Here is a 25372-nt window from a genome sequence, read left to right on the forward strand (position 1 = left end):
CCCGGCTCCGCCTCTGCCTCTCTCGGCCGAGCGCTTCGGCGGCGGCGGCGGCGGCTCCGGCTCGTCCTCCTCGCGGCCGGAGGACCCTCTCGCCGGAGAGCGAGCAGGCAGGCAGGCAAGGAGCGCGCAGCGGGGACGGAGGGGATCCGGAGCAGCCGCCAGGGATGGCAGGGCGCGCGGATTGGCAGGGGTCTTTTTTGTGGCTGCCATGGGGGGGGGGAGGCAGCCCCTCTTCCGCGCCAGGGCAGCTGCTTGGCATGCAGAAGGCTCGCCCGCGAATGGCTTCGCCGGCCTGGCTTCCCCGGAAGACAGCCGCTGCTGCCAGCCCGTGTCGCGAAGGCTGAGCTAGGTGGACCACGCCTCGGCTTGGCTACTCCACGCCCTCACACGCACACCCTGCTACGGAGCGGTGGCTGCTGCCTCGGCCGGGCGGATGCTGCGAACGAACGCCTTTCTGGATCGCGGCGCGGTGGCTGGGCGCGCAAGCGGAATGGGGGGGGGGCGGTGGAAGCCTTTGGAGAGCCCTTGGAAGCGGGTGGGGGCTAGTCTGTGGCGCCTGTGGGGGGTTAGATTGCCTCCACACCCCCCAAAACCCTTTGAAAGAGACAGTAAGGCGCCACGGGTGATCTGTCCTGGGGGTGGAAAGTTTGCTCCGCGGCGCCTGCGGTGTTTAGGGGAACTTCGGAGAGTCGCCGCTTTCACGTCCGCAGCTCCCTTGGCGGGAGGGGCGGCTGGTGGTGACGACTGTGTTTTCCGGTGTCTTAAAGTTTAGGCTGGGGCCCAAAGTCCTGTGGTCCGGGTGCTGGCTCCTCCTGGGTTTTAAGGAGGGTTCTGGGGATTATTGGAGGGGGACCCCAATACATGTCTGACCCCCGTCTCCTCTCCCCCCCCCCCGCCCCTTGCCAGCAGGAAGCAGGGACCACCGCAGAGGCTTAAAGACCTACCCCTTCATTGTGGGATGTGCTTTTGGGGAGCAGGCTCCAGCCCGCCAGGCTTCATGCTGCCCTAAGAAATGCGTCTGCCATGAAAGTGCTGCTTTGGCTGCATCAGACTGCCCAGCTGCCCTTCAGGGGATCTTGGAAGGCAGGGGCGGCAGCCAGGGACCACCTTCTTCTGGGCTTGCCACTCCTTTCTTCTTTGCAGCTTGGACCCTGGATCTCTCCCCCGCCCTCTGGACTCTGGCTGGGAGCTCCTGAGCCGCTTCTCTGCTTGTGTGTGTGACCCTGAGGGCCAGGTGAGAGCCTGAGGCAGGGCAGGGCTGGTGCTCCCTCTGGGCGCCACCTTGACTTAGAATCATAGAATGGTGGAGTTGGAAGGGACCGCAAGGGTCATCTAGGCCAACCCCCTTGCAATGCAGGAATCGCAGCTGAAGAATCCCTGGCGTGACCACCAAACGGCTGGCTAGAAGCCTCCCCACCTTCTGAGAGAGTCTGTTCCGCCCTCAAGCGGTTTGTACTGGCAGAAAGTTCTTCCCAATGTTGAGTTGGAATCTCTTTTCCTGCAGGAGGGGCTTCTTTCTTCCCGGGGAGGGGGCACCCGCACATTGGAGCAAGGCCCCCAGTCCATCTGGCTGGCCACTGCTTGGTCTCCCCCTTCCAGGGCAGCCACCCTAGAGGTTCAGTTTTATGTGGGGCACAGCCGACCAGCCTTGAGGCGTGGGCAATGGAAGCTCTCTTTGGATAGTGCCCCACAGCTCCAACCTGCCCCTCTCCTGTTCTTCTGGCCTCCAGGGTCCCCTGGAGTCTCCTCTTGTGGCCCCTGACTCACTTTCCCTGAGTGCCTTTGCTCCCTGCGGGGGAGGGGAGGAGCCCCCCTGCCCCATGGGCACCCATTGTTTCTGGGGTCTCCGTTTCCAGGCTTGTGGGGGGGGGAGAAGTGGGGGTGCTTTTTGCCTCTTGCCCTTCAGAGGAGGGTGACCAAGATGGCGAAGCCTCTGGAAACCAAGAGGCCTGATGAGGAAGGGTCGAAGGAGCAGGGGATGTTTCGCCTGGAAAAGAGGAGACGGAGAGGAGATGAAGCAGCCACCTTCAAATACCTGAAAGGCTGTTACCTGGAAGAGGCACCGGTCCTGGATCCTTTAGCTGAGATTCCTGCATTGCAGGGGGTTGGACTAGATGACCCTTGGCGTTCTCTTCCAGCTCTGCAGTTCTCCTATTATGAGAGCTCTTGAGCTGGATCAGGCAAGAGGTGGCCCCTTCCGGCCAGCATCCTGCTCCCACATTGGCCAGCCAGATGCTCCCAGGCAGGATCTGAGTGCAGCAGCCGCACTTGGGATGATCTCCCGCGACTGACATTCCGAGGCGTCTTTGCGGTGGTGGGAGAGCCTGGCCTCTGTGTCTCTTAGCTCTCTGTCCTTCTGCTCATTGCCTCTTAGGGCCTACAGCCCCCAGCCGCCTGCTCCAGGCTGGTTTTCTCGTTCTGCAGAACATTCATAGAACCACAGTATGCTAGTGTGGGAAGGGACCCTGAGGGTCATCCAGCCCAACCCCATGCAATGCAGGAATCTTCACAAAGGCATCCATGGCAGATGCTCATCCAACCTCCGCTTGAAAGCCCCCAAGGAAGGAGACAGTTCTCTCCCCCCACTTGCCCTCAGGGAGGGGTCCTGCTTGTGATCATGGGCAGCCGGCTGGGCATTGGGTGTGCTGTAAGCCACGCACAGGCACATGCCCCCCCCTGCCACTCTCCTCGCCCGCTGTTGCCAATGCTAATGAGAGGCCCTTCCAGTCAGGTCTGGGTCTGGGCACAGCTCCAGGAACAGGAAGGAAATTGCCCAGGTGTCTGCCTGGGTGGCAGGTGGTCCAGAATCCTCAATTCTGCTGCAGCAAAATGGGTGGGGGGAGCAGGCAGGCAGGCAGGCTCCCTTCTCCTCCTCCTCCTCCTCCTCCTGGGGTGCTCTGAGGAAGGCCAGTGATTCGCTCGCTCAGCAGTTGGAAACTTTGCTTGTTAGCAGTGCGGGAGAAAGTCTGGGCGGCAGTGCTGAGCCGGCAACTCCCTTCCTGCTGGGGAGAAGCGATGGCACAGTGGGGGGGGGGAGGCACTGCAGCTGGGCAGAAAGGGGCTCTCCTGGCCTGGCCCTCTTGCCAGGAGGCGTTGGCCTGCCTGGGACGCCCCTCCTGCGCAACCCGGAGGCCTCTGCCTTTCATTCTCCCTCCTTTCTGCCAAGTCAGCTGCAGAAGGGGAGAGTGTTGTGCACAGGGCACGGCTTTGGGGACTCCCACCTGGCTAAAGGGCTCTTCTTTGGCTCTCTGGGAATTCCCACCTTACAGAGGGGGCTCCTGGCACCTTCTTTAGGCCTTCTTAGAGCTCTGCTGGATCAGGCCAGCGGCCCATCGAGTCCGCCATCCTGTTCTCATGGCACCTGACAGTCCTGTGGGACAGGTTCCATTGCATGCTGAAGACACACCATTTACTCTGCCCTCGATGACACCTGGGGTTTTATTTCTTTATTGAATTTCCATCCCACCTTTTTCTACTAGGAGCTAAGGAGGGCAGGTGCATGGTTCTCCCTTCCTCCTCATTTAAGGCCCACAACAACCCTGTGAGGTAGGTCAGGCTGAGAGGAGCATTGACGGACCCCTAAGATCCCCCAAGGAGTTTTCTGGCTGAGGAGGGATTCGAACCCTAGTCTCTCCCACTGGCTCTCTATTGAAGATACTGGTAGATAGATCCCACAGTAATTCATCTTAAACTGTTTTTAATACTGCATTTTTAAATGGCTGTAACCTTCCTTTCCTTTGTTGTCAGTTTAAGCAGAGGTCAGATGGACATTTGTCAGAATCATGGAACCAGTTGTGATTCCTGCAAGGGGGGGGGCTGGTCTGGATGACCGTTCTGTCATTCTGCACCCTGGGACCTTACGGTGGTGGGCAGGCAAGAAAACCAAGAGCCATTGATAATAATGACAGCAATGTAAAATGTTCACAGGCTTGCTACCTTTTGCTTTCTCCCCCCAATTCCCAAAGGTGCCCCCCCCCGGCACAGCCACTTGGAGGTGACCTGGGAAACTGAGTCGCAGGGGGAAAGGGATGCCAGCCGGGGAATTCTCTCTGTGGCAAAGTGAGGCTGTGGCCGCCTCCTGCCTCTGGGCTGGGAGATGGACCCCCTGGTTGGTATGAGGGGGCACAGCAAAGGCTCTTTGGGGGTGCCCCCTCCCTGATGCTCCTCTTGGAGGCCGACAGAGGCGGTGGGACGGCTGGAAGGGAAGGAGGGTCCTCCTAACAGGATGGTGAGGGCTTCTCCTCGTCCTCCTCCTCCTCCTCCTCTTCCTGCTCCCCATGAAGGCCAGGCTGCTATTCTTAGCTGTGGCTTCTGCCTGGCTGGCGTTCCTGGCCTGTTTACGCTGAAGGGCCCCTTCTCTCCCCCCCCTTCCCTCTCTCTCTTCCTCTCTCTCCCTCTTTTCAAACAGAGGCAGCAGCAGCACCAAAGACCAGAGCTTGTCGCTTTGTGTTTTGTGATCCTGCCTGAGACTGGAGGTGGCAGAGGGACGGGAGAGGGGTGTTTTTAGGGGGTGGCCACGTGGCAGAGGAGGTTGTGGGAGCCTCCGAAAGGAAACTGGGCAGGTTTGGGAGGGGCTTTAAGAACACCAGAAGAGCCTGCTGGGTCAGGCCAGGGGCCCATCGAGTCCAGCATCCTGTCCTCACAGGGGCCGACCTGTGGGAGCCCCCCAAGCAGGAGCTGAGCACATGGCAGCGCTCCCCTCCTGCCACTGGGATTCAGAAGCATTGCAGATTCCGACTGTGGAGGCAGAGCAGGGCACCCTGGCTAGTGGCTCTTGATCAATCGCCCTCTCGTTCTCCACGAATGCCTGTTTCACCAGACCTTGGATGGGATTGGTGGGTGACAGACTTGGGGAGTTATTTCAGAAGAAAAGGGAATGGAAAGGAAAGGGTTAAGCCCTCCCCCTCAGCCCTACTCTGATGCAACCCCCCCCAGCCACTCCTAAATGGTCAGCCCCTTTAGTGGCCTGATCCAGCTGCTACAGAGCTCCCTTTAGGTTCTTGTGATTCCTAAGTGGAGCCTCCATGGACAGCATCAGTCTACCTTAGAAAGGTGGAGAACAAGAGGGGGAGAGGGCTGCTCCTCTCAGGTCCCTTTGAGGGCATCTGGTTGGCCGGGGGGAACAGGGTGCTGGACTAGGAGGCTCCACTTTGGTGGCCTCATCCAGCGGCAGGCTCTCCTCCTCGCCTTGGCTCCTGGGCCACTTGATCTGAGCCTCCCCAAGAGCAATAGATTCATAATCTGGGGAACCGGGTTCGCTTCCCCGCTCCTCCACCTGCAGCTGCTGGGTGACCTTGGGCCAGTCACACTTCTCTGAAGTCTCTCAGCCCCCCTCACCTCACAGAGTGTTTGTTGTGGGGAAGGAAGGGAAAGGAGAATGTGAGCCGCTTTGAGACTCCTGAAGGGGAGTGAAAGGCGGTATTTCACATCCAAACTCTTCTTCTTCTTCTTGCATTGCATTGCAGGGGGTTGGACTGGATGTCCTTTGAGGGTCCCTGGCTGCTCTACACTTCTCTTATTTTCATTATTCCTGTCTTACTTTTGCGCTGTTTTTCTTCGCCCTGGTTGTAGTGTGGACTATAACTGGAACGGGTTTCCACCCATTCATCTCCTCTCTTCTCTCTGCAGGTCCGTTGCCCAGGGAGGCTATGGGCTGGCGCTGTGCCTGCTGGCCCCACAAGTGACTGACCCTCGGGAAGCGGAAGCAGCCGCCGTGAGCAGGATGGGCTCCCTTCTCCCCTCTCCCTTCTCCCGGCCCAGAGAGAGGCCCTCGGTGGCCAGGGACGGACCCTAGAGAGGGGGGAGGGGGGAGGAGAGCAGGCCATGGGGTTCCTGCCGGCTGGGGGGCAAAGGCCAGGCCTCCTCGAGCCATGAGGCGCCGGCTGCCCCCTTGGGAGTCGCTGAGGCTGAGCCCCAGGCAGCAGCACCCACGGGAGAGATGCTTTGCGCCCTGGCGGAGGGGGCAGCTGAATCTATGCTTTCTGGGGAACGGCTTGCGGTCATGCGGGGCAGGAGGCTGTGACGCCCCCCTGGCGGGGCAAAGGGGCAGCCATGGCCAGCCAGGAGGCAGCCCCGGAGGCCGGCCAAGAGAAGGCTGCCGCCGGGGTCCGCTCCGTGCTGCTCAAGCGCGACTCGCCGGGTGCTGAGGACCGCCTGCAGCGCCGCCGCCGCCACCGCGCCCAGCAGGTGCGCTTCAAGGACCTGGAGGAGGGCGGAGAGGAGCCCCCGGGCAGCCCCCCCCCACGTGCCTCTGCCGCAAACTGCTCCAGGCGGAGCTGGCCCCAATCCGGGCCCCGCCTGCTGCTCGCCCTGCCGGATCCCCACGGGGCGACTGGCATCAGCACCGCCAGCCAGACGTCACCCAGCCTGCAGCGGCCCCCCCGCAGCAAGAGCTCCTGCGACCTCGCCCAGGAGGGGGCGCCCTGTGCAGTGGGCCGCAGCCAGGATCCGCCCCTGGGGGGCACCGCCAGCCTTCCTGCCCTTGGTTGCTCCCTCGCCTCACCCCACGCCCAGCAGTGCCCCAGACTTCCTTCCACCCTGTGCCCCGGGCTGCCACCTCCCTGGGAGTCATGCCTCCCGTACCCAGGGCGGGGGGCCCCGTGCCTCTCGGCCAGCTGGTCTTCCCAGCGCAAGCACTGTGCCCCCTCCTCCACGCAGCCCCATGGCACCCCAAGCAGCTGCGGCAGCTCTGGCGCCCCCTGGCTGTGCCCACCACCTCTCTGTCAGACTCCCTCTGAGCAGGCCTCGAGAGCCCCTCCCTGTGCCCCCCAGAGGGGCATCCCTGCCCCCTGCCCCCTTGCTCAGGGCCCCCCCACCGAAGACCCCACCTCTGCCTTCCTGCTTCCCACAGCAGGGCCCCCTAAGTCAGGAAAACCAGCAGCGCTTGCGGCCTCCCCAGGGAGCCTCAGCACCACTCAGGCCCACCCCCCAGCCCCCACGCCTTCCCAGAAGCCTCCAGACCCCCTTCTGCCCTCCTCCGGTTGCAGCTGCCCCCCTGAGACCTGCCTCTCCGCCAGACCCGGGGAGACGTTTCCCCGCGGCCAGGACCACCTTCTGCAGCTGGTGTCTGTGGCTGCTGCGCCCAGGGAGCCCCCGCCAGCATCTCAGGACCTCCCCGGGTGGGTGGGTGACATCCACTCCCAGCTGCAGTCCCTCGAGGGGGTGCTGGAGACCAGCCAACGAACCATCAAGGTGCTACTCGATGTCATTCAGGATCTGGAGAAGAAGGAGGCGCAGCGTGATGGGTGAGGCGGGTCTGGGGGGGGTCTGGGTTGCCCAAGGAGCCCCCACTGGCCAGGCTAGAGCCGCCTCGACCCTTTGGAGCCAGGGATCTTGAATAGATGCCAGGAGAGGCTGTATTTATTAGATATTTTCCTTCCTCACATCTGTGAGTTCTGCAGAGTGATATCCCTTTTGCGGCTTAAAAAGAAGCTTAGATGGGCTAGTTTTAGCCTTTCTGTTTAAGTAATCTAGGATGTTTTAAGGCAGATTGGATTCTCTGATATTTCCCCCTTTTCTCCCCCTTTTGAAACAATAATCACACAAACAGTATTGTAAGAGAAAAAAATAACATCTACTCAGAGTTTCTGCGGCAGAATAACAGCAGCTTTATTCAGGCAGGCTTAAAATTGTAATTCAGTTACAGAGACAAAATTTGTAGAGCTTCTAGGGACCCTGAGGGTCATCTAGTCCAACCCCCTGCAATGGAGAAATATGCAGCTGTCAGGGACGCAGCGAGAGCGCAGGGAGGGGAGGAGATGGAGAGCGAGGGGGAGCAATCCGAGGGCAGCGTAGGCGGTGACAGTGGTCAGAGTGATTCCATGAGCCTCTCCAGCGAATCGGAAGATTCACAGAAGGGGGCGCCGATGGCCAGGGCAAGGGGGGCCCCAAGGGGGGCCCCAAGGGGGACACCCCAGAAGCAAGGGGCCAGCGGGGACTCCCAGAGCAGCAGTTGGAAATCAGGACCAGCTTCCCCACCAGAGCGTAGTGGGGGGGAGGAGTCCCAGGTATCAGGGCCAGTGTATTCACCACCAGGGAGAGAAGATGAGTCAGGGTTGGCCACGCCTCCATCGGAGAGTGAGGGAACGGTCAAGAGGAAGGTTGCCGGCTGGGCGCGCGCGCCAAGTTCAAATGTACAGGCGAGCGGCACAGCAGGTAGCCCGGATAGGGAACCAGGTCCTAAAGCCCGCCGGAAGGAGGGGCAAGAATCACGGGGGTCAGCGTCAGAAGAGTCCAGAAAGGATGAAACCCCAGCGGGCAGGAGGGCCCAGAGGAGGAAGGAGCTAAGGAAGAGGTGGAGCAAGGCTAGAGTCTTAAACTGGTGTGGAAGGGGAGGAGAGTCAGACTGAACTTCGCCGGTCTAGGCTTTAAGACGTAGAGTTGCACGCTGCGGCTTTGAAATGGAAACTGAACTTCAATAAAGACTTTTGTACATAACTACAGCCGGGCGTTGGTCCTTTGTGAGCTGGGACCTAGGGGCGGCTCTGACAGCAGCTATCCCATACGGGGATCGAGGCTCCAGCCAAATGAGCCAATTTGAGAGGCAGACTTCAGTTTAGCTTAAAATGGGGCCTGAGCATTGGAGCTCAGGCTTTGCAGGTGTTCTCCCATTTCTGGCTTGGGCATGAAGAGACAAAAACGAGAGCATGAGATCTGTGGCTGTGCCCTCTGCCCGTCTGGGCACCGTGGGACTGTCTCTCACAGAGTTCTCTCCAGCAAATGCACAGGGAAATGCTGTGAGCTTCAGCTGCTCTCGGCTGCCTGTCCAGCAAAACACGGCTTTTTGGTTAGACTGCGCTTTAAATGATGGAGCGTTTTTATGGTGGCAGCAGTGGGTTCTGCTGGCTACAAGCCAGCCTTGGCATCACCTGGCACTGTGCCTGCTCGCTTTGGAAGCCAAAGCAGTGCCACTGTGGGGCCAGCCCCCTTGCCTTGGGGCGGCCTGTGTGCTGTGAGGCCTGAGGGAGTCCTTGCCTGCCTGCCTTGTGCTTCCCTCCCTAAGACCTCCCGGGGGTCTCCCTCCCCCTGGTCCCTTTGGGCATTGCTGCTTGTGCCCCCCTGGCACCAAAGGGGGCCCCTGCGACCAGGCAGGGAGGCGGCTTCTGGGCCTTCTGCTCATGGGCTCCTTCTGCTCCGTTTCAGGCGGCAGTCCTACCAGACAGGGCAGGACACCACCAACTGTGGGACGTGCCGGGACTGCGCCTGCATCATCTACAGGTAGGAGGGGCCTCGCAGCGGGGGTGGGGTGGGGGTTGGGGGTGCCCCCTGGCTTCCCCCACCTCCTCTGCTCTCGGCTGCCGGCCACAGCATCCACCGGCAGCCCAGACATCGGCTGCTGACCTTCACATTTCACATCAACATTATTATTGATGTGATGACCCTGAATTTTCTGCTGAGGAGGGCAAAGGGGGCTCTGGAGAGAGAGGAAGGCTGTATCGTTGGCCTGGGGTGAAGCCAGCATCTCCCCACCCCTCCAACCCACTTTCAGGCTAAGCTCACCCAGCTTCTTCGTCTTTTGGCCGCTTTCCAGTCCGGGGGTCCTGCTGGGTCCCAGGCAGGCCACTCTTCTCTCTGCCCAGCAGATTTTCCTCTCGCCTTCTCCCCCCCCCCAACAACCCACTTCTCCAGCAGAGCCCCTTCCCTGCCTTAGCCTCTACTTTGGCCTATGGCTGAAGAGCTGGAGGTGGCCAGGCTTCAGACGGTGAGGCTGCCCCCCAGTCCTGCTTAGAGACACCTGGGCCCTTGCTTGGATGGCCACCTGTCTTGCATGCTTTAGCTGAGATTCCTGCATTGCAGGGGGTTGGACTAAATGACCCCTGAGTGCCCCTCCAACTCTCCAATTCTACGATTCTGTGTTCTTGACTCTTGACATTTCATACATTCATAGACTTGGGTGGCACAAGAAGAGTCTGGCTGCTGGATCAGGCCAGTGGACCTCCTAGTCCATCATCATGCTCTCTCAGTGGCCAGCTGGATGCTGGTGGGCTGGGTTCAGGGTGCCCTGGGGGCTGTCAGAGGTCTTGGGTGCTGGAGAAGTCCCAAGGGAGCTGGCAAGGGCTCCCATGCCTGCCCACCCGCCCGCCCGCCCACCTGCCCCAATCACGTTCTTGAGGGAAGCAGAGGCAAGCGTCTCTGGCAGATGGGATATGAAGGGTGCCTGCAAAGAATGTCAGGCCGCCACAGCCTGTCTCCTCCTGCCGGAGCTTCTCAGGAGGACAGAGTCCCTGCAGTGGCAGCCCCCCCCCCCAGCATGGCACGAGAACGGAGGCTGCGTCTCTGGCCTTGCCCCTCCCTGGCTTTAGTCCTGGGACGCTGAGTCAGCCAATGACTCCCACTGACTTGAGGCTGGCGAGGGATGCCAGGAGGCCCCCCAGCCCTGGGCACCAATCTATGGTGTCTCCTGCTTCAGTGGGTGTTAAGGAGGGTAGGGAGCCGCGTTGGTCTGACGCAGTCAAAATAAATTAAAATATTAAAAAATTGTCCAGTAGCACCTTAGAGACCAACTCAGTTTGTTCTGGGTCTAAGCTTTCGACTACCTGAAGAAGTGTGCATGCACACGAAAGCTTCTATCCAGAACAAACTGAGTTGGTCTCTAAGGTGCTACTGGAGAATTTGTTAAGGAGGGGTTAGAGGAGGGCTGTGAGCCAGGATGGTGAAAGGGCCTCCATGCCCAGGGAGAGGCGGGTGTCTCTGCCAGTTCCTTGCCGGGGGCAGAGGTGAGCTGAGCTCTGGCTTCCATAGAATCAGAGTCCTAGAGGGCTCTTGCTCCCAGCCCTGGTGTTTGGCACAAGGAAGACATCTTCCGCAGACCATAGACTCCTAGACTTGTAGAGTTGGAAGGGACCCCTGAGGGTCCTCTAGACCAGCCCCCCGCAAGCATCCCTGACAGACAGGCTCCCGACCTCTGCTTAAGAACCTTCAAGGAAGGAGAGACCGGCAGCCTCTGCTCCTTGGAGTCTTTTCTCTGTGTTCCTCCCCTACGTTTCCATTGACCTTCGGAGGCTGTTTCGGGGGTGGGGGGTGCTGGCTGGCTGGCTGTGCAGAGCCTTCCTGGCTGACTGGGCCCTCTTCCTCTCCCCGCCACCCTGCCTGCCTGCCTGCCTGCCTGCCTGCCCGCCCGCCGGCTCCTTCTGGCCTCCTGCCTGTGTGGCTCACACAAGGCCTCAGCGCTAATTGGGATTGACGGGTCTGTCTCTGCCGCTGTGGCGACGGGTGAGACATGCCAGGGTCGGCAGAGGCAGGCGGGCTCCCATTGGCGGCCCCCCAGGCTCCTGCTGGCTGACCTGCCGCCTCTGCACCAGCTCCCACGGCCCCCAGGAGGGATGGGGCAGCCCAGCCCAGCCAGACCCCCATCTCTGCCCCCAATCACTAGCATTGGTTCCTTGGGAGACGCCACCCTCTGACTTGCTCCCCCCCTCCCCACAGCGTGGAACATGATTTCCGGAAGCAGGAGGGGCGTTTGCAGCAGGTGCTGAGCACCATTGAGCCTGAGCTGAGCCACAGCCCCCCGGTGGCCCCGCGAGCTGCCACGCCGAGCCACCAGGAGCCGTCGCCAACGCTGAATCTGCCCGTGGTGAAAGCAGAGCCCAAGAAGTCCCGGCGAAAGTGTTTCTGGTTTCTGTGATGGTGCTGTGCCCAGAAGGGTCCGGGGGTCTCCCTCCCCAAGGAGAGGAAAAGGAGCCATGGGGTGAGGGGGCTGCCTCCCCCCCCCACCAGTCAACACCAGTCAACCTGCCACAGAGCCGCAGCGTGGAGGGACTGCACCAGCCTTTTTATTGTTCAAATCTGTCCAGTTTAACTTCCAGAGCCCCCCACCCTCAATGAAAGGATGGGAGGAGAGAAGGGAAGACACACACACTGTATCCGAGGAGGTCTCAATAAACTCCTGTGAGGCGCCTGTTTTCAAACTGCTTCTCCTTCAGAGTCTTTCTTCAGGGAAGTGGGGGGGGGGCTGCTTTATCCCAGAATCAGGACAAGCCCCTCCCCACCCCTGGCAGCAATGTAACTTCCTAGTCTGTGGCTTAGGAAGTGGGGTGCAGCGGGTGCGGTCCGCCCCGGGTGTCATCACTGAGGGGGGTGACAAAAAATAACTCCCGCACCCACCACACGCCCCTTCCTATGCCACTGCAGAAGCCCAGATAGCTGGGTGAGGCGGGGGGCACTAGGCGCCACACCGGGGGGCCCTGCAGCCTGCCTGAGCCACGCATCTCTCCTGAGGGCGAGGTGGCGGGCGGACTGCCTGCAAGCTCCGCGCTGCTTTTTCGAGGGCTTGCGTCTGCCCACCGCCCCAGCCGCCCCACAGCTAAGGGGGAAGCTGCGGAGAGGCTCCACGAAGCACAACCCGTCCCCATGGGCGGCTCGCTCTGCCCCTGGCTGCTGCAAGGCGTGCGCACCACCCCAGGCACCCGAGGGGCTAGCTATGCTGCTGTTCCTAGTCACCTGGCGGGGGGGGGGGCACTGCAGGACCTGAATTGGGGCACCAGTAAAGTTCAACCAATGATCTTTATTATAAGATACCCCCACATTTGGGTTTATTGTTTCAAGCACTGAAATATTCGGGCCACAACTGATGCAAAGGGTGTAAAATCAAAGACCCACATCACATGGGAATCTAACCAGCTGTTTTTTAAATTGTAGCTGGAGTGGGGAGATTCCTCCCCTTCTGTCTCATCTGCTAGAAAAAATGGGGGTGTCGTCACCCAGTGACGTTGATTGGCCAGAGGATCAAGTCCTTCTGTGGGCCAGAGGCAAGTGCCTGGGTGAGGAGACACTTTCTGGTGGCCCCGAGGAACTAAAGGGGAGGGGGCAACCCCCTTGCCCTCATCTGCCATGGCCAGTCTTGATCGGGGAGGGTCCCTTTCTGCACCCGCAAGGCCCTCAGGGTGACCACGAACCTCCAACTTCTTCCTTGCACAACAGAGTGAGGCTGCTGGAGCTCTCAGCTTGGTCTGGACTTGGCAGGGAACCAGGCCCACGTGGGCTCCTGACCTCTGGCTTGGCATCCCCGATGGGCATCTCAAGGGCCTGGGCCTTTCCCAGTCAGTGGCTGCAGCAGCAGCAGCAAAGGAAGCTTGTGTCCTGCCTGCCCCTTTGCCCCCCATGGAGGGATCCAGTGAGGAAGAGACTGAGCTGCTTGGCAGGGAGGCTGCCAGCCTCTGCGGTCCCAGAGGTGGGGCTATGGAAGGTGCTGGGGGGGGGGTGCCCAGTAATCAGAGCACAGGAAGAGCCTGCTGGATGAGGCCAGTGGCCAGCCAATGGGAAGAAGTCCACAAGCAGGACCAAAGCTCAAAGCCAAACTCTGATTCCTTGTGATTCCCAGCAACTGGTATTGAGAGACCTCTGCCTCTGATTCTGGAAGCAGGATACGGCCATTGTAGCTAGTGACTATTACTAGTCTTCTTTTCCACAACCTCGTTTAAAGCCATCCAAATGGGCTTTCCCCTCTTGTGGCAGTGAGTTCCACAAGTCTATCGAGGGGGTGTGAAGTCCATTCTCCTGCCTGTTCCAAATCTCTGGCTATGTTTTCAGCTTCCAATGATGCATGTCCAGATCGTTCTGCCCGGACACTGAGGTCCAGCTCCGAGGGCCTTCTGGCGGTTCCCTCACTGCGAGAAGCAAGGCTATAGGGAACCAGGCAGAGGGCCTTCTTGGTGGTGGCGCCCGCCCTGTGGAACGCCCTCCCATCAGATGTCAAAGTGATAAACAACTACCTGACATTCAGAAGACATCTTAAGGCAGCCCTGTTCAGGGAAGTTTTTAATATGTGACATTTTAGTGTACTTTTCATCTTTGTTGGAAGCCGCCCAGAGTGGCTGGGGAAACCCAGCCAGATGGGCGGGGTACAAATAAATTATTATTATTATTATTATTATTATTATTATTATTATTATTATTAGCAGCTCTAGTAGCAAGGCCAGGGAAGGGAGGAGCTGCCAGTCAGAGTGGGCCATGCTGGGCTCACTGAGGCAAGTGGAACCTTCCCTTGGTTTTGCCTTGTGCAACAAGGTCAGGACTAGGAAACCTTGGCCTGCAGACCAGCATGGAGGAGCCAGGAGAAGGCCAAATGCTGATCTGCAGCACCCTCTGCTGGTGGCGAGGAGAAGTGTGGGCTCCATATGGAGTGTTAAAAGTTAAAGGATAAATACAGAACATCAGGGAAGGGGAAGGGGAAGTCAGTGAATAAATTCAGTGCTTTTTTTCTATAAAAAAATGTTGAGGGGTACTCTCATTTTGACTCAAGAAAATCACAATTTTATAGTTCAAATCGTACCCCTGCGTCCCCCCAGAAAACAAACACTGGATAAATTAGATGTTAAAGTATGTAAACTTTTGAATAGAGAAAAATAAGTGCAGTGTGGGGTCCAGCCAGGGACGGGAGAAAAGAGAGGTGCCCCCAGCCAAGCTGAGAGCAGCAGCTCCCCCCAGCAACATGGGGTGCTCCCCCCAGTAACTGAGGAGGCCTCAATCCAAGGCAGCCCAGGCTTCTACGGGTACACAGGAGCCAACCCCTAGGGTCTGAGGTTCCTTTGGCTCCCCCAATAACATATTTGAGGGGGCTTCTTCCCCCATGGCATTGCCAGGACATGGTGCCCCTCACTCCACACCCAAAGCACAACTACTCTCCTCCGTACATTAAAAATAAACGCCTGGTAGACTTTTTTAGGATTTTGAAAAACAGGATTTATTTCGACTGAAGCAACGGCGTGTTCCAGTAGATCAGCTGCCATGCTTTGCTGCAGAGTGTCTTTCCGAAGCTCCTTGGATTGGAATGGGGGGGGGGGAGAGCAACCTCCAGATGTGGCCTTCCAGATGTGTCCAGGCTCTAACTCCCAGCTGCTAGCAGGACCCACAGGAGAGCAGGGGGAGAAGGTAGCTGCCTCTGCTGCCATTGGAGTCCAGCAACCCCCTCCCCTCTGCCCCACTGCAGCAGGGAAAGTGGAGAGGGGGCTTTGGGGCTAAGTCCATGACACTCTTTATGAAGGCTGGGCCCCACAGCGGAGGCAAGGAAGGTTGTGTACACAGAAGTGGGTGGGTGGGGGTATCAGGTTTGATGCTGGGCTCTGCACCACTTCTCAGGTGGTCTTGGGCAAGACAGGGCCGTGCAACAGTTTGGTGGGGAGCGTGGAGAAAGGGGAGCTGGGGTGGGGTGGGTGTCCCAGGAGGCCCCCCTCGGCTCCTCACAGGCTGCTTGATGGGGAGGCAGCCAGACGCTTCCCGATGCAAATGCTGGAGAGAGGAGAGGAAAAGGGCAGTGAGTGAGGGGCTTGGTCAGGAGAGGCCAGGCCGACAGCCCCCTCTCTTGCTGCGCTCCTCCAGGCAAGTGGGAGAGGCAAGGGAAGGCTCTGAGCAGCAGAAGAAGATGAGAAGAGGCTGCTGGATCAGGCCAGAAGAGACCCATCTAATCCAGCATCTGCTTCTGCTGCAGCCAGCCAGGTCCCTGTGGGGAACCAGAGCTCAGAGACTTCACCGCAGGTCTCAAGACGTTTTGGAGGGGAGGGGTAGGAGACAGACGCTATAGGGGGCTGGCTGCACTGGGCAGAATTAAGGGTGTTTCCGTAAAGGGAGAAAAATCAACCACCGTCCCCATGTTTTGCCACGATCCCATTTATCCTCAGCTGATGTGTGTGAGAGAGGAGTCCAGGCAAGAGGTTTGGAGGCGCTAACTGTGCCTGGTTTGTTGCCTCCCCGCCCCCAACTCACCCAAGGCCGAAGGCCAAGACGTGGCTGAGCAGCAGAGAGGGGATGACCAGAAGCAGCAGCTGGGGGTCCCGCAACCCCCTCCTCCTATGTAGAACTGGGCTGAGCAGGGGGGCACACGCAGAGGGCAGGCAGGCCAGCTCCCTGCAGAGAGACAGACAGACAGAGTCCAAAGTGGAGCAAGCAGTGGGGTGAGAGTCTGGGGGGGGGGTTGCCTGAAGCCAGGACCCCCGGGGAAAGGCAGTGAAGAGCCATCCTTACTTTTGGTGCTCAGGGGGGCTGGGCCACGACCAGGGCAGGGTCCCCAGCTGGACAGACCCTTCAGCGTCTTCCCTCTGCAAAGAGAAAGTGCAGCATCCCATAATTTTTTTTAAGGGTGGAGGGGGGCATATCACCTGGGCAACCATCTGGGCATGTCTTGTGGGTGGGTGTGAACACACCTGTCTACGGAACTCAAGGTGCTTCGTGGATCGGTCACCACAATGACCCCTGAGATTAAACCTTTCATGACCCCAGTTTGGTTGGCGCCTTCTCAATCTGAGGCTACAAGACCACAAGCCCATGGCCCAGGTGGGTCCTTTGCACACCTCAGCGTTGACACTCACCTGCCCTGGGCTCAGGTCCTCCACACCAGGTGCCTTCAGTGCAAGGAAGGAGCTGGAAACACAAGAAATGGAATCTGCTGGTGAGACATTGCTCTCGCTGTCTGTGTGTTCATGCACAAGAGAGATTTTGCTGCCATGCTGTTTGTGAGCATGCTCAGAAGCTGCTGTGAAGCCCTTTAGAGGCTGATGCCCACACTGGACCTAAATCTCTACCAGGCAAGACCTGTCCACAGCCCGTGAGGATGCTCAGGTGAGCCCTTCAGAAGGCAGGAGCCTCCTGTCCTCCTGGGCAGGTGAAGAGGCTGGCCAATGGAGCCCTGCCTCAGACAGGAGAAGGGAGCTGAGTTGTCACCCACAGAAGCAGCCCAGGTCATCCTTGCAGGGGCTTTTGTGTGTCCTGACTGTGGCAGTCCCTGGGAGATGTCTGGTGGCCACTCCTAGGCCGGTCTTTCTGGGGGAGCAGCTGTAGAAACCAAAGGCTCCTTGTGACTAAACCCCAGGAAGAACTTTCTGAGCTGGCTGACAGTGGAACAGACTCTCTAAGGAGGCGATGGAGTCTCCTTCCTTGGAGATTTTAAAGCCATCTGTCATGTTGTCGAGATTCCTGCATTTCAGGGGGTTGGACTAGATGGGCCTTGGAGGTCCCTCCTAACTCTACAAATCTGTGAATCCATGATTTTTCCAGCTCTGGTACATTTATAATGGCAGGATGTGGGGTTCACATCCTCAGGTTCGTGTGGCAAGGTGGAGCCCAAAGGAAATCTGCCAGACTTTCCAATTTCGCAGTGAGAAGTTCAGAAATACAAATCTCAAGAGAGGTGATTTGGTTCAAACTTTGACGTTTCAGAGCATCCCAAAGGGGAAGGGAAGGGAACAGAACCGCAAGTACTGAGGGAACATCTGTGCAATAATTAGCATTAAAAGGAGCTGACCGGAATTTGCTTAGGAGCGCAGTTATGTCAACTCCAGTGAAAGCCTAAGGAGCCCCACATGCGGCCCCATAGCCTGGGTGGGGGGAGTCGAGTCAGGCTCACGGGAGGGCTTGGAAGGAAGAGCTGGCCTCCCCCAGGCCAGGCAGTGGGCCGCCCCCTGGGTACGCAGCCCTGAGCGGGGGTTAAGGAAGGGGCGAAAAGCCAGGGATGCCCAGTAGCGCCTGTCTGGCTCCGAGGGGCTGATCTGCCGTCCCCTCACCCGAGACCCGGCAGTCCAAGCTTGGTCTCTCGCCGCCCACCGGTGTCGTCGCTTCCCGGCCCTTCGGAGCTAGCAGCCGCCGCCCGCTTGTCCACCGCAGAGCCTCCCTTTCGCCTGCTGCGCTCACAGCCAGTTGCAAGGAGTTCCGCCGACCCCGCTGCCCACGAAAGAGTCATCCGCCCACGGCCACCTACCCCTCGGCCCGCGGCGGCTCCATCTCCAGCTGCGCTTCCAGCAGGATCCGTTCCATGTCGCGGTGGGGCGCACAGGCCGGCGTGGGGGGCTCCTCCAGGCCAAGTGGGGGCACCTCCACCCAGGAGCCTAGGAAGCGGGCAGGCAGCAGGAAGGGGCAGTTAGAGGGACCGAACTGGATCCCCCTGTCCCCCGCCACCGCCTGGGGGATGCAGCTGCAGCTGCTGGGGGGGGGGAGTCCCAGAGCCCCTACCCCAATCTGGCCCCGCAAGGGACTCGGCGCGGGAGCGCGCTTCTCCTCCCTCCCCCCGCCCGCCCAGGGCCACTCACTCTGCAGGGCGTCTTCCCGAGGCGCCTCCATCGCTCCGCTGCCTGGGCTCCCTCCCGGTGCCAGGCAGGTGCCCGTCCCATTAGCCAGCCGGCCAGCTGGAGGCCACGTGACGCCCAGCCGGCTCCCTTCTGTAAACAGAAGCGCCGGGCACCCTCGCGCCTTAAAAGGGCGACGCCAGCCTGCTCCGGGGAGGGGTGGGGCCCCCAACCGGCAAGGGACAGGATCTGCCAATATCGGACGGGCTGCTGCCCCAGGAAGACGGAGCCCGCTCATTTCCAGCTGCACTGGATTCAAAGGATAAGGAAGGAAATTCTGTCTTTCGACAGGAGAAGCCGCTCTTCCTCGGAAGCAGCGGGGTCTCTCCCTCGCAGGAGGGATGCTTTTGCAGGGATGCCTGCATTGCCGAGGGTTGGACTAGATGACCCTTGGGTGACTTCCATCTCTGCAATTCTAGGATCCTACGGGAAAGACTTTCTGAACATCACACCGTCGAGTCAGAATCAGGATTCAAAATGACCGGAACAGATTGGAGAACTGGGCGCAAGCTAAGAAAATGAATTTCAATGGGGACAAATGCTGGGCTCTGCACTTAGGCAGGAAGAACCAGATGCACAAATATAGGGCGGGCAGCGCCGGATTTACCTATAAGCTAAACAAGCTCTAGCTTAGGGTCCACTCTCTTGGGGCCCCCAAAGTTACCATATAGCATATACTGCATTCAACACAAAAAACAGCAATCATTTGTTGTTGACAACGGGCAGCAGGACACATAAAAGACCCCATTACCTTCAGGAGCTGAGGGCCTCATCAAACCTCAATCCGGCCCTGAGGACGGGGAACACCTGGCTTACGAGCAGGCATGTGAAAAGGATCTCGGGGTCTTGCGGGACCACAAGCTTCGCGCGAGTCCACAGGGTGATGCAGCAGCAAAAGAGGCCAATGCTATTCCAGGCTGCATCACGAGAAGTCCCGGTCCTGCTCTGTTTCTTTCGGCCTCGCGCTGCCCGCTGGGATTTCAACGAGCGGGGCGCCGCCGAAGCCACGGAAGGAGGCAGCCGAGGAAGGCAACTCCGGGCCGCCTCCTGTCGCCCCTTTAAGAGTAGCCGGCTACGTGCTCCATGAATGAATGCGCGCCCGGGAGGGGCGCAGCCAGACATGCCGAGCTGCACGCATCTCCCGCCCGGGAGGAGGAGGCTGACCTGGGCCGACCCCGCGAGCCGAGCAGAAGGGAGCAGCTGCCCGCCCCCCCCCCCCCGCCCAGCATCCTCCGGAGCGCGCCGCGCGCCCTCCTCCCAGACAGCCTTCCTCGCCCCTTCTCCTCGCAGCATCATCTGCCCACAACTGCGAGGCGGGGGAAACCTCAACAGTTTAGGCTGCCCCACTGATTGAGAACTGGAAGGGGACCCCCCCAAGGGACATCTAGTCTAGCGCCCCCCCCCAATGCAGGAAGCGCTCTCATCGAAAGGATACCCAGAATAAAGGTAGCAAGGATACAGAGTTCCTCCTGCCGCACTCGCAGCCACTGGATTCTGGCAGGTGTGGGGAGCACCCCCCTTGCCCCCTCAGGGTCGCCTAAGACCTCCCCCTGGAACCCGATTCCCTCCAGGAACTGCCACCCTCCCCAGGTGGTCAGGAAGGTTCCCTTTGTCTACAGCACAGGCAGCCAATTGGACAGAGTGACAACCACCCACTTTCAACTTCTATGCGATTTTCAAGGCTCAGGTTAATTCTAATGGATCCCCCTCTCAGGTAAAACAGCATGCAGGTGGCTGAGCTTTCTTTCCTTGGGGGAGCAGAAGGGCTGGCCCCACAGCCCTCCTCAAGGATCCAAAGGCATCCCCTTTGCGGCACCTGCTCTGCATTCTGGCTGTGCCTGGATTTTGCAGCAAGGCTGCCGCTCCAAGGAGACCAAAGGAAGGAAGCAGCCATCCTGCTAAGGGAAGAGCAGCTATAAAAGGCTGTCAGGCATTGGAAGGGAGCCCATGGGTCATCTACTCCACCCCTCACAATGCAAGAATCACCCCCAACACTACTATCACCCCCAACCCCACTATCCAGCAGCCCCTCCACTGTAAAGTGCGCAAAGCTAAAGCAGACTCTCACCACACAGAAACAGAAACCAGAGAATCAAGACGGCGAGGACACAGAAAACAGCCACTCAAAAGCACTTGGGATAGAGCTTTGTGTGGCTCAGGCTGGGTCAGGACAGGAGGACCTGGCTGGAGGTAGGAGACAGCTCAGCCCACCAGCTGAGTGACTCGGGGGCCCATCCCCTCCGGAGCCAGGGCACAGAGGGCAGAGCCAGAGGGAAGGCAGCCTGGCCCGTCCCAGCAGCAGCTGCAGTGGCGGAACAAGGACCCGTTGCATCTCCCTTGGCGGGGCTTCTGCTGCCTCTCAAGCAGAGTCAACAGCAGCGAAGGAAGGCGCGTCCGAGAGGATGAGAATTAGAGTAACGTTTATTTTGATAGTGAAAGCTTGGCCCCTCCCACCCGCACTCTGAGGCAGGCCGTCGGTGGCCCTGGCTGTGTGGCAGGGCGATGTGGAGTCCGGGCCTTGCAGCGGGCGGGGTGGGGGCTGGGAGCCTCCTCTTGCCCCGCGGAGACATCAGGCGGGATGGGCACACACCACTCAGGGGCAGCCACGGACACACTGCCAACCCCACACGGGTCCAGCGGGGCGGCAGTGTCCGCAGAAACCCTCCACAAAGATCCAGAGTTGATCAAACCAGCAGTCCTCAAGAAAAACACCAGCTGGTCAGTGGCTCCCCTCCTTCAGCGCCATCCCATGCTTCTCCATGAATCTCCTGCGAAAGCAAGCCTTTCGTCAGCACACAGTGGCACACAGCTGCTCAGCCAGAGCAAGCGCAGACGGGCTGGGGGGGGGTGTCAGAGAGAGACTGCTGGGGGGGGGCGGTGTTCCACCCCTTGCTCCCTCTGCGGCAGGGAAAGTGTCCCGGCCTTACCTCCTGGCGTAGTCGTACAGCAGCCGCTTCCGCTCCTGGAGGGAGACGTGCCTTGCCTCTGGGGACCGGGCAAAGAGCTTCATGGGGGCCTGCAGAGAGAGGGAGGGAGGAGGAGGAGAGGGGGGGCAGGAGCTCAGCCTTGAGAAGCCCCAGCACCTCTTCAGCCCCCCCCCCACATGGGCCTCCCAGCGCCTGCTCCCTCCCTCCTCCTTGGGGTGGGGGGTTTGGATACCGGGGTCAGGGGAGCAGAGGCGAGGTAGTGAGCGCCAGAGACGGACGGGGCAGCCGAGGAATCCTCTGCCTCCGCCTCGCTGGGGATGAAGGGAACCCGCCCCTCCAGGAGATTGGCAATGGTCGCATCCACACAGTTCGTCCGAGCTGGAAGAGAGAGCAGGAGGCCAGACTTAGAACTGACTGAGGCTGGGTGGGCCTCTCTCAGGAGCGCTTCAGATGGGATGCCTGCATTGCAGGGGGCTGGACTAGGGTCCTTGTGCAAGCCTTAGACAGATAGACGTTACTCTGGGCAAAACCTAACTTTTTATTAAAAACGAAATGGAAATATATGACTAGGCCTCAAATATCTAACAGACCACCTCCTTCTAGTGTCATGATGAGAGATTCTGTGTTTCTAGTGGGGGGAAGCTGCCCCCCAACCCTCCTGGGTATGAGAATCCCCCCTCAAGCTCTTACCCAAGTGCTTCACCCCCCAGGAGCCTCGCCCCCCCCCACACCACGCACCTAGATCCTTGCGGATGACTGCCAGGGGCACGTGGGGCAGGACTTCTTTAACACGCTGGGCCATGCCACTCCAGCGGACATCCTCTGCGGAGGCAACACTGGGAAAAGCTCGGTCCTGGGTCCCCGAAGGCTGGCTTGGAGCTGAGAGAAAGGAAGGAAGGCAAGGGGAAAGGGGGCAGCTGAGGCACAGAGGCCGGGGGGGGCACAGCCCCCATGGTGGCCTAGATCCTCCCTCCCTCCCTGCCAGCCACTGCTAAGCAGAGTGGGCAAGACCCTCGCCAGGAGAGAGCTGGGAGCAGGCAGAGCCCAGGCAGGAGCCACCCAGGGCCTGGAGCTCTGCCAGCAAGCAGGCCTATGGCGGCAGGGGAGACGAACCACTTCGGCCCCACTCACCTGGCGGGCTGTAGGGGGCTGAGGGGCTGTGGCGCAATCGCTTCAGGTGCTCGGCTTTGTCGGCAGCAGTGAGTCGAGTCGACACCACACCCAGCTCCAGGGCCAGGAGCTGCAGGGAGGAGAGCGCAGGCCAGGGCTCAGCTAGGAAGCTCCCCAGTCCAGGCTCTGACACAGCCGGAGCGGACAGAGGCAGCACCTCAGCACGGGCATCACGCCCCCCACCCCACCGCTGAGGAACGTGCAGGACCACGGCCGTGCCAGCCAGTCTTTCACGCTGCCGCCCCCAAGCCCTCTGCTCCTACCTCCTGAACCCGCAGCGCAAACTCCTCGCGAGTTTCTTCAACTAGTCTGCCGATGGGCGGAAGCCACCTGGGGAGGAAGGAAGGGAAGAGGGGAGGACAAGCCCCAGGCTACCCAGCCTCCCCCCTCCCCAAAACGAGGACCAAACTTCCCCCGTTGGCAAAAGCAGAGAGAGGGGCTCAAGGGCAGAGGCTTCCTTCCCTTCCGCTCTGAGAGCCTCTCTCCTCTTCTTCCATCCAGGCCCCCCCCTCCCCCATGCAAGGAAGTAGCAGAGACTGTTAGTACCTTACTTGATAAACAGTGAAGGGCACAAAGAACGTCCAGAGCAGCTCCGTCACCCAGGAGGCGTCAGCCACACTCTTGGGGGGGGGGGGGAGAGGAGAGAAAGAAAACAGTAAAAAGCCAAGAAGGGTGGGGGCTGCTGCAAATGCAAGCCCTGGCGATGGGGGAGGAAGCACCCATCCCAAACACCCATTGCTGGGGGATGTTCCTGTGGGTTCTGCTTAACAGCAGCAAGCAGCCCTGTTTAGGGATGCTTTTAATGTTTGATGTATCATAGTATTTTAATATTCTTTTGGAAGCCGCCCAGAGTGGCTGGGGAGGCCCAGCCAGATGGGCGGGGTATAAATAATAAATTATTATTATTATTATTATTATTATTATTATTATTATTATTATAATAATAAACAGACAGCCCCCTGCTCCCCCTCACTCACCACAGCGACAAAAGGCCTCTGGACTTGCAGAGCCACTGGCTGGACGCTGTCCAAGATGGAGAAGGGCCATGAGCTGGAGAGGGAAGGGTGCAGTCAGTGGGGCAATGTTCAGCAGGAGACTCCCCCCATCCCACTGTTTGCTGGCTTCCCCCTGAGGCACCTGGTCGGCCAAAATCAGAACCAGATTGTGGGCTGGATGGCCCTTGGCCTGATCCCGGGGGATCTTCTCGGGTGCCTGGCGCCAGGCCAGAGGCTCTGCCCACCTGAAGCGCAGGAGACCCACACGGCCGTTGGTGGTGGTCTCCTCGGGGAAGAGCAGCAGGGGCGGGTTGCTCCCCTGGGAGGAGTAGGCCTTCAGGGACTCCAGCAGCTCGGCTCGGCTCTCTGCACCCCCCACCTCCAGGAAGCCCCGGGACCAGCAGATGAAGCCGGAGGTGCCGTTCAGCACGGGCTGTTGGGAAGAGAATCTGTCAGGGCCTGCATGGGACAGGCTCTCCATGGCTCTCCACTGGTGGGGATTGGGACCTGCAGCCCTGGGGAAGCCAGCCCCCAGGGACCACAAGGACATGAGCATTCAAGGGCATGCGCTGCCTTCTGCCTCTGGGACAGAAGGCAGCCATCAGGGCTAGAGCCCCCTCCTCTGCTGTGAATCTGTCTCATCCACTTTTAAAGCCATCCAAGTTGGTGGCCAGCACAAACTCTGGTGGGAGCTAAATCCACTGTTTAAATTATGTGCTGCATGAAACTGCATCCATTATTATTATTTATTATTTCTTGAAATTCCATTCTGCCCTATATCTGTAGCAGTTCACAACATAGAGTTACAATATAAAAAACACAAAATGCACAATAAAAACAAAAACAATAGACAACCCAATAATCCCCCACTCCACAACACATTTAAAAGGTCAATCAGCCCAAGACCCAGTTGAAGAGGAAGATTTTCACCTGGCGCCTAAAGGTGTATAATGAAGGTTCCAGCCAAACATCCCTAGAGAGAGCATTTCACAAATGGGGAGCCAGCACAGAAAAGGCCTGTTCTTGTGTACATGAATACGCGTACGATCACACACACAAATGGCAATGATTATTACGTTAAGGTGAACTCCCAAAGACGGACATTCAAGGCTGAGAGTTGGAAAAATCAGGACAAATAAAATAAAGTTGTTCTTCATGCAGTGCATAGTTAAACTTTGGCACTCCCTCCTGCAGGAGCCAGTGATGGCAACCAGCCTGGATGGTTTTTAAAGAGAATGAGAGCACTGCCTTGTGCTAATCACAATGGCTCTGCTCTGCTTTCCGTCTTATGCAAGAGCACTTCTGGGTGCCAGAAACCAGAGGAGGGAGGAGGGCTCTTTTGCTGAAATCCTGCTGGGGCATCTGGTGGGCGCCCGGGAGAAGACGGGCCCGATCCAGCGGGTGCTTCTTACCTTGCCCAACGCTGCGCTCGCCAGACCTGCATCTCTCTGGAGCAAGAGGCCCGGAGGCGGCTGAGCGAGCCAGACCGAGGCCTCTGCCCTCCCGGAAGAGAGGCGGGCCCGGAGGGGAGCCTCGGCTCGGCCCCCGGCGGGGCTTTCCTGCCTCCCCCCGCCCCCCCCGCCCCCCCCGCCCCGCTCACCGCGCTGCAGGAGGTGAGCAGGCTGAGGACGTTGTGGTCGAAGGGGGTGACGTGGTTGGCGACGAAGACGCGGGCGCGGCGGCTGCGCTGGCGGGGGTCGCCCTGGCGCACGAGCACGCCCAGCACCGAGCACATCACGCGCACCAGGAAGCGGCGCGGGGCGCTGTCCGGGAGCGCGCAGCTGACCAGGAAGACGTGCAGCCCGATGAAGAGGCGCAGCAGCAGCAGCGCCAGCCCCACCGGCGCGTAGAGCAGCAGCGAGAGCAGCACGCGCGGCCCCTCGCCGGGGGGGAGCCTGCGGGGGGGGGAGAGAGAGAGAGAGAGAGAAGGGGGGGGGCGCCGCGAGCGGGGGTGAGCGGGCGGCCAAGAGGGAAGGCAGGCCCCGCCCCCCCCGCGCCCCCGCCCCGCGCCCCCCCCCGCCCCGCCGGAGGCCCCCCTCACCGGTGCGCGTCGAAGAGCCGCTCGGGCGCCACGGGGGCGGGGGCGGGGGCGGCGGCGGCGGCGGCGGGGTCCATGCTGGCCGGGTCCGGAGGCGCCGCTCAGCGGGAAGCGCGGCGGGGGGACGCGGCCAGGGCCGGACGGGCCGCCGCTGCCATCTTGGTCGCGCCCGCTCGGGGGGAAGCGCGTCAC

General features: G+C 59.8%; 3 protein-coding genes across 4 annotated transcripts; 1 reads left to right on the top strand and 2 right to left on the bottom strand.

Moving 5' to 3' along the window:
- Positions 1 to 15: 15 nt before the first annotated feature.
- Positions 16 to 11906, top strand: LOC309349769 (uncharacterized protein). Of its 2 annotated transcripts, none has more exons than XM_081876055.1 (4): positions 16 to 115; positions 5629 to 7244; positions 9142 to 9216; positions 11425 to 11906. In XM_081876055.1, the coding sequence occupies exons 2-4, from the start codon at positions 6052 to 6054 to the stop codon at positions 11621 to 11623; spliced, it is 1467 nt and encodes a 488-aa protein (XP_081732181.1). In that variant the 5' UTR covers positions 16 to 115; positions 5629 to 6051; the 3' UTR covers positions 11624 to 11906. The 2 variants fall into 2 exon arrangements, with proteins under 2 accessions (XP_081732181.1, XP_081732180.1); XM_081876054.1 differs by lacking the exon at positions 16 to 115 and adding an exon at positions 841 to 1234.
- A 2774-nt stretch (positions 11907 to 14680) lies between these two features.
- Positions 14681 to 19265, bottom strand: LOC309349520 (BCL2/adenovirus E1B 19 kDa protein-interacting protein 3-like). Its single transcript, XM_081875548.1, has 6 exons — positions 18015 to 19265; positions 17687 to 17813; positions 16302 to 16353; positions 15958 to 16031; positions 15700 to 15840; positions 14681 to 15225 (listed from the first exon to the last, which is right to left on the bottom strand). The coding sequence occupies exons 1-6, from the start codon at positions 18286 to 18288 to the stop codon at positions 15177 to 15179; spliced, it is 717 nt and encodes a 238-aa protein (XP_081731674.1). The 5' UTR covers positions 18289 to 19265; the 3' UTR covers positions 14681 to 15176.
- A 1188-nt stretch (positions 19266 to 20453) lies between these two features.
- On the bottom strand, positions 20454 to 25257 carry AUP1 (AUP1 lipid droplet regulating VLDL assembly factor; the record flags this gene model as incomplete). The annotated part of the gene is made up of 11 exons (XM_081875547.1): positions 20454 to 20818; positions 20978 to 21066; positions 21210 to 21355; positions 21716 to 21856; positions 22109 to 22217; positions 22411 to 22477; positions 22694 to 22767; positions 23125 to 23197; positions 23388 to 23575; positions 24743 to 25037; positions 25184 to 25257. 11 exons carry the CDS (start codon positions 25255 to 25257, stop codon positions 20770 to 20772), a joined length of 1305 nt encoding a protein of 434 aa, XP_081731673.1. The 3' UTR covers positions 20454 to 20769.
- Between the last annotated feature and the right edge of the window lie 115 nt (positions 25258 to 25372).

This window comes from Podarcis erhardii (genome assembly GCF_964252035.2).
Source record: "Podarcis erhardii genome assembly, chromosome: 9".
NCBI lineage: Eukaryota > Metazoa > Chordata > Lepidosauria > Squamata > Lacertidae > Podarcis > Podarcis erhardii.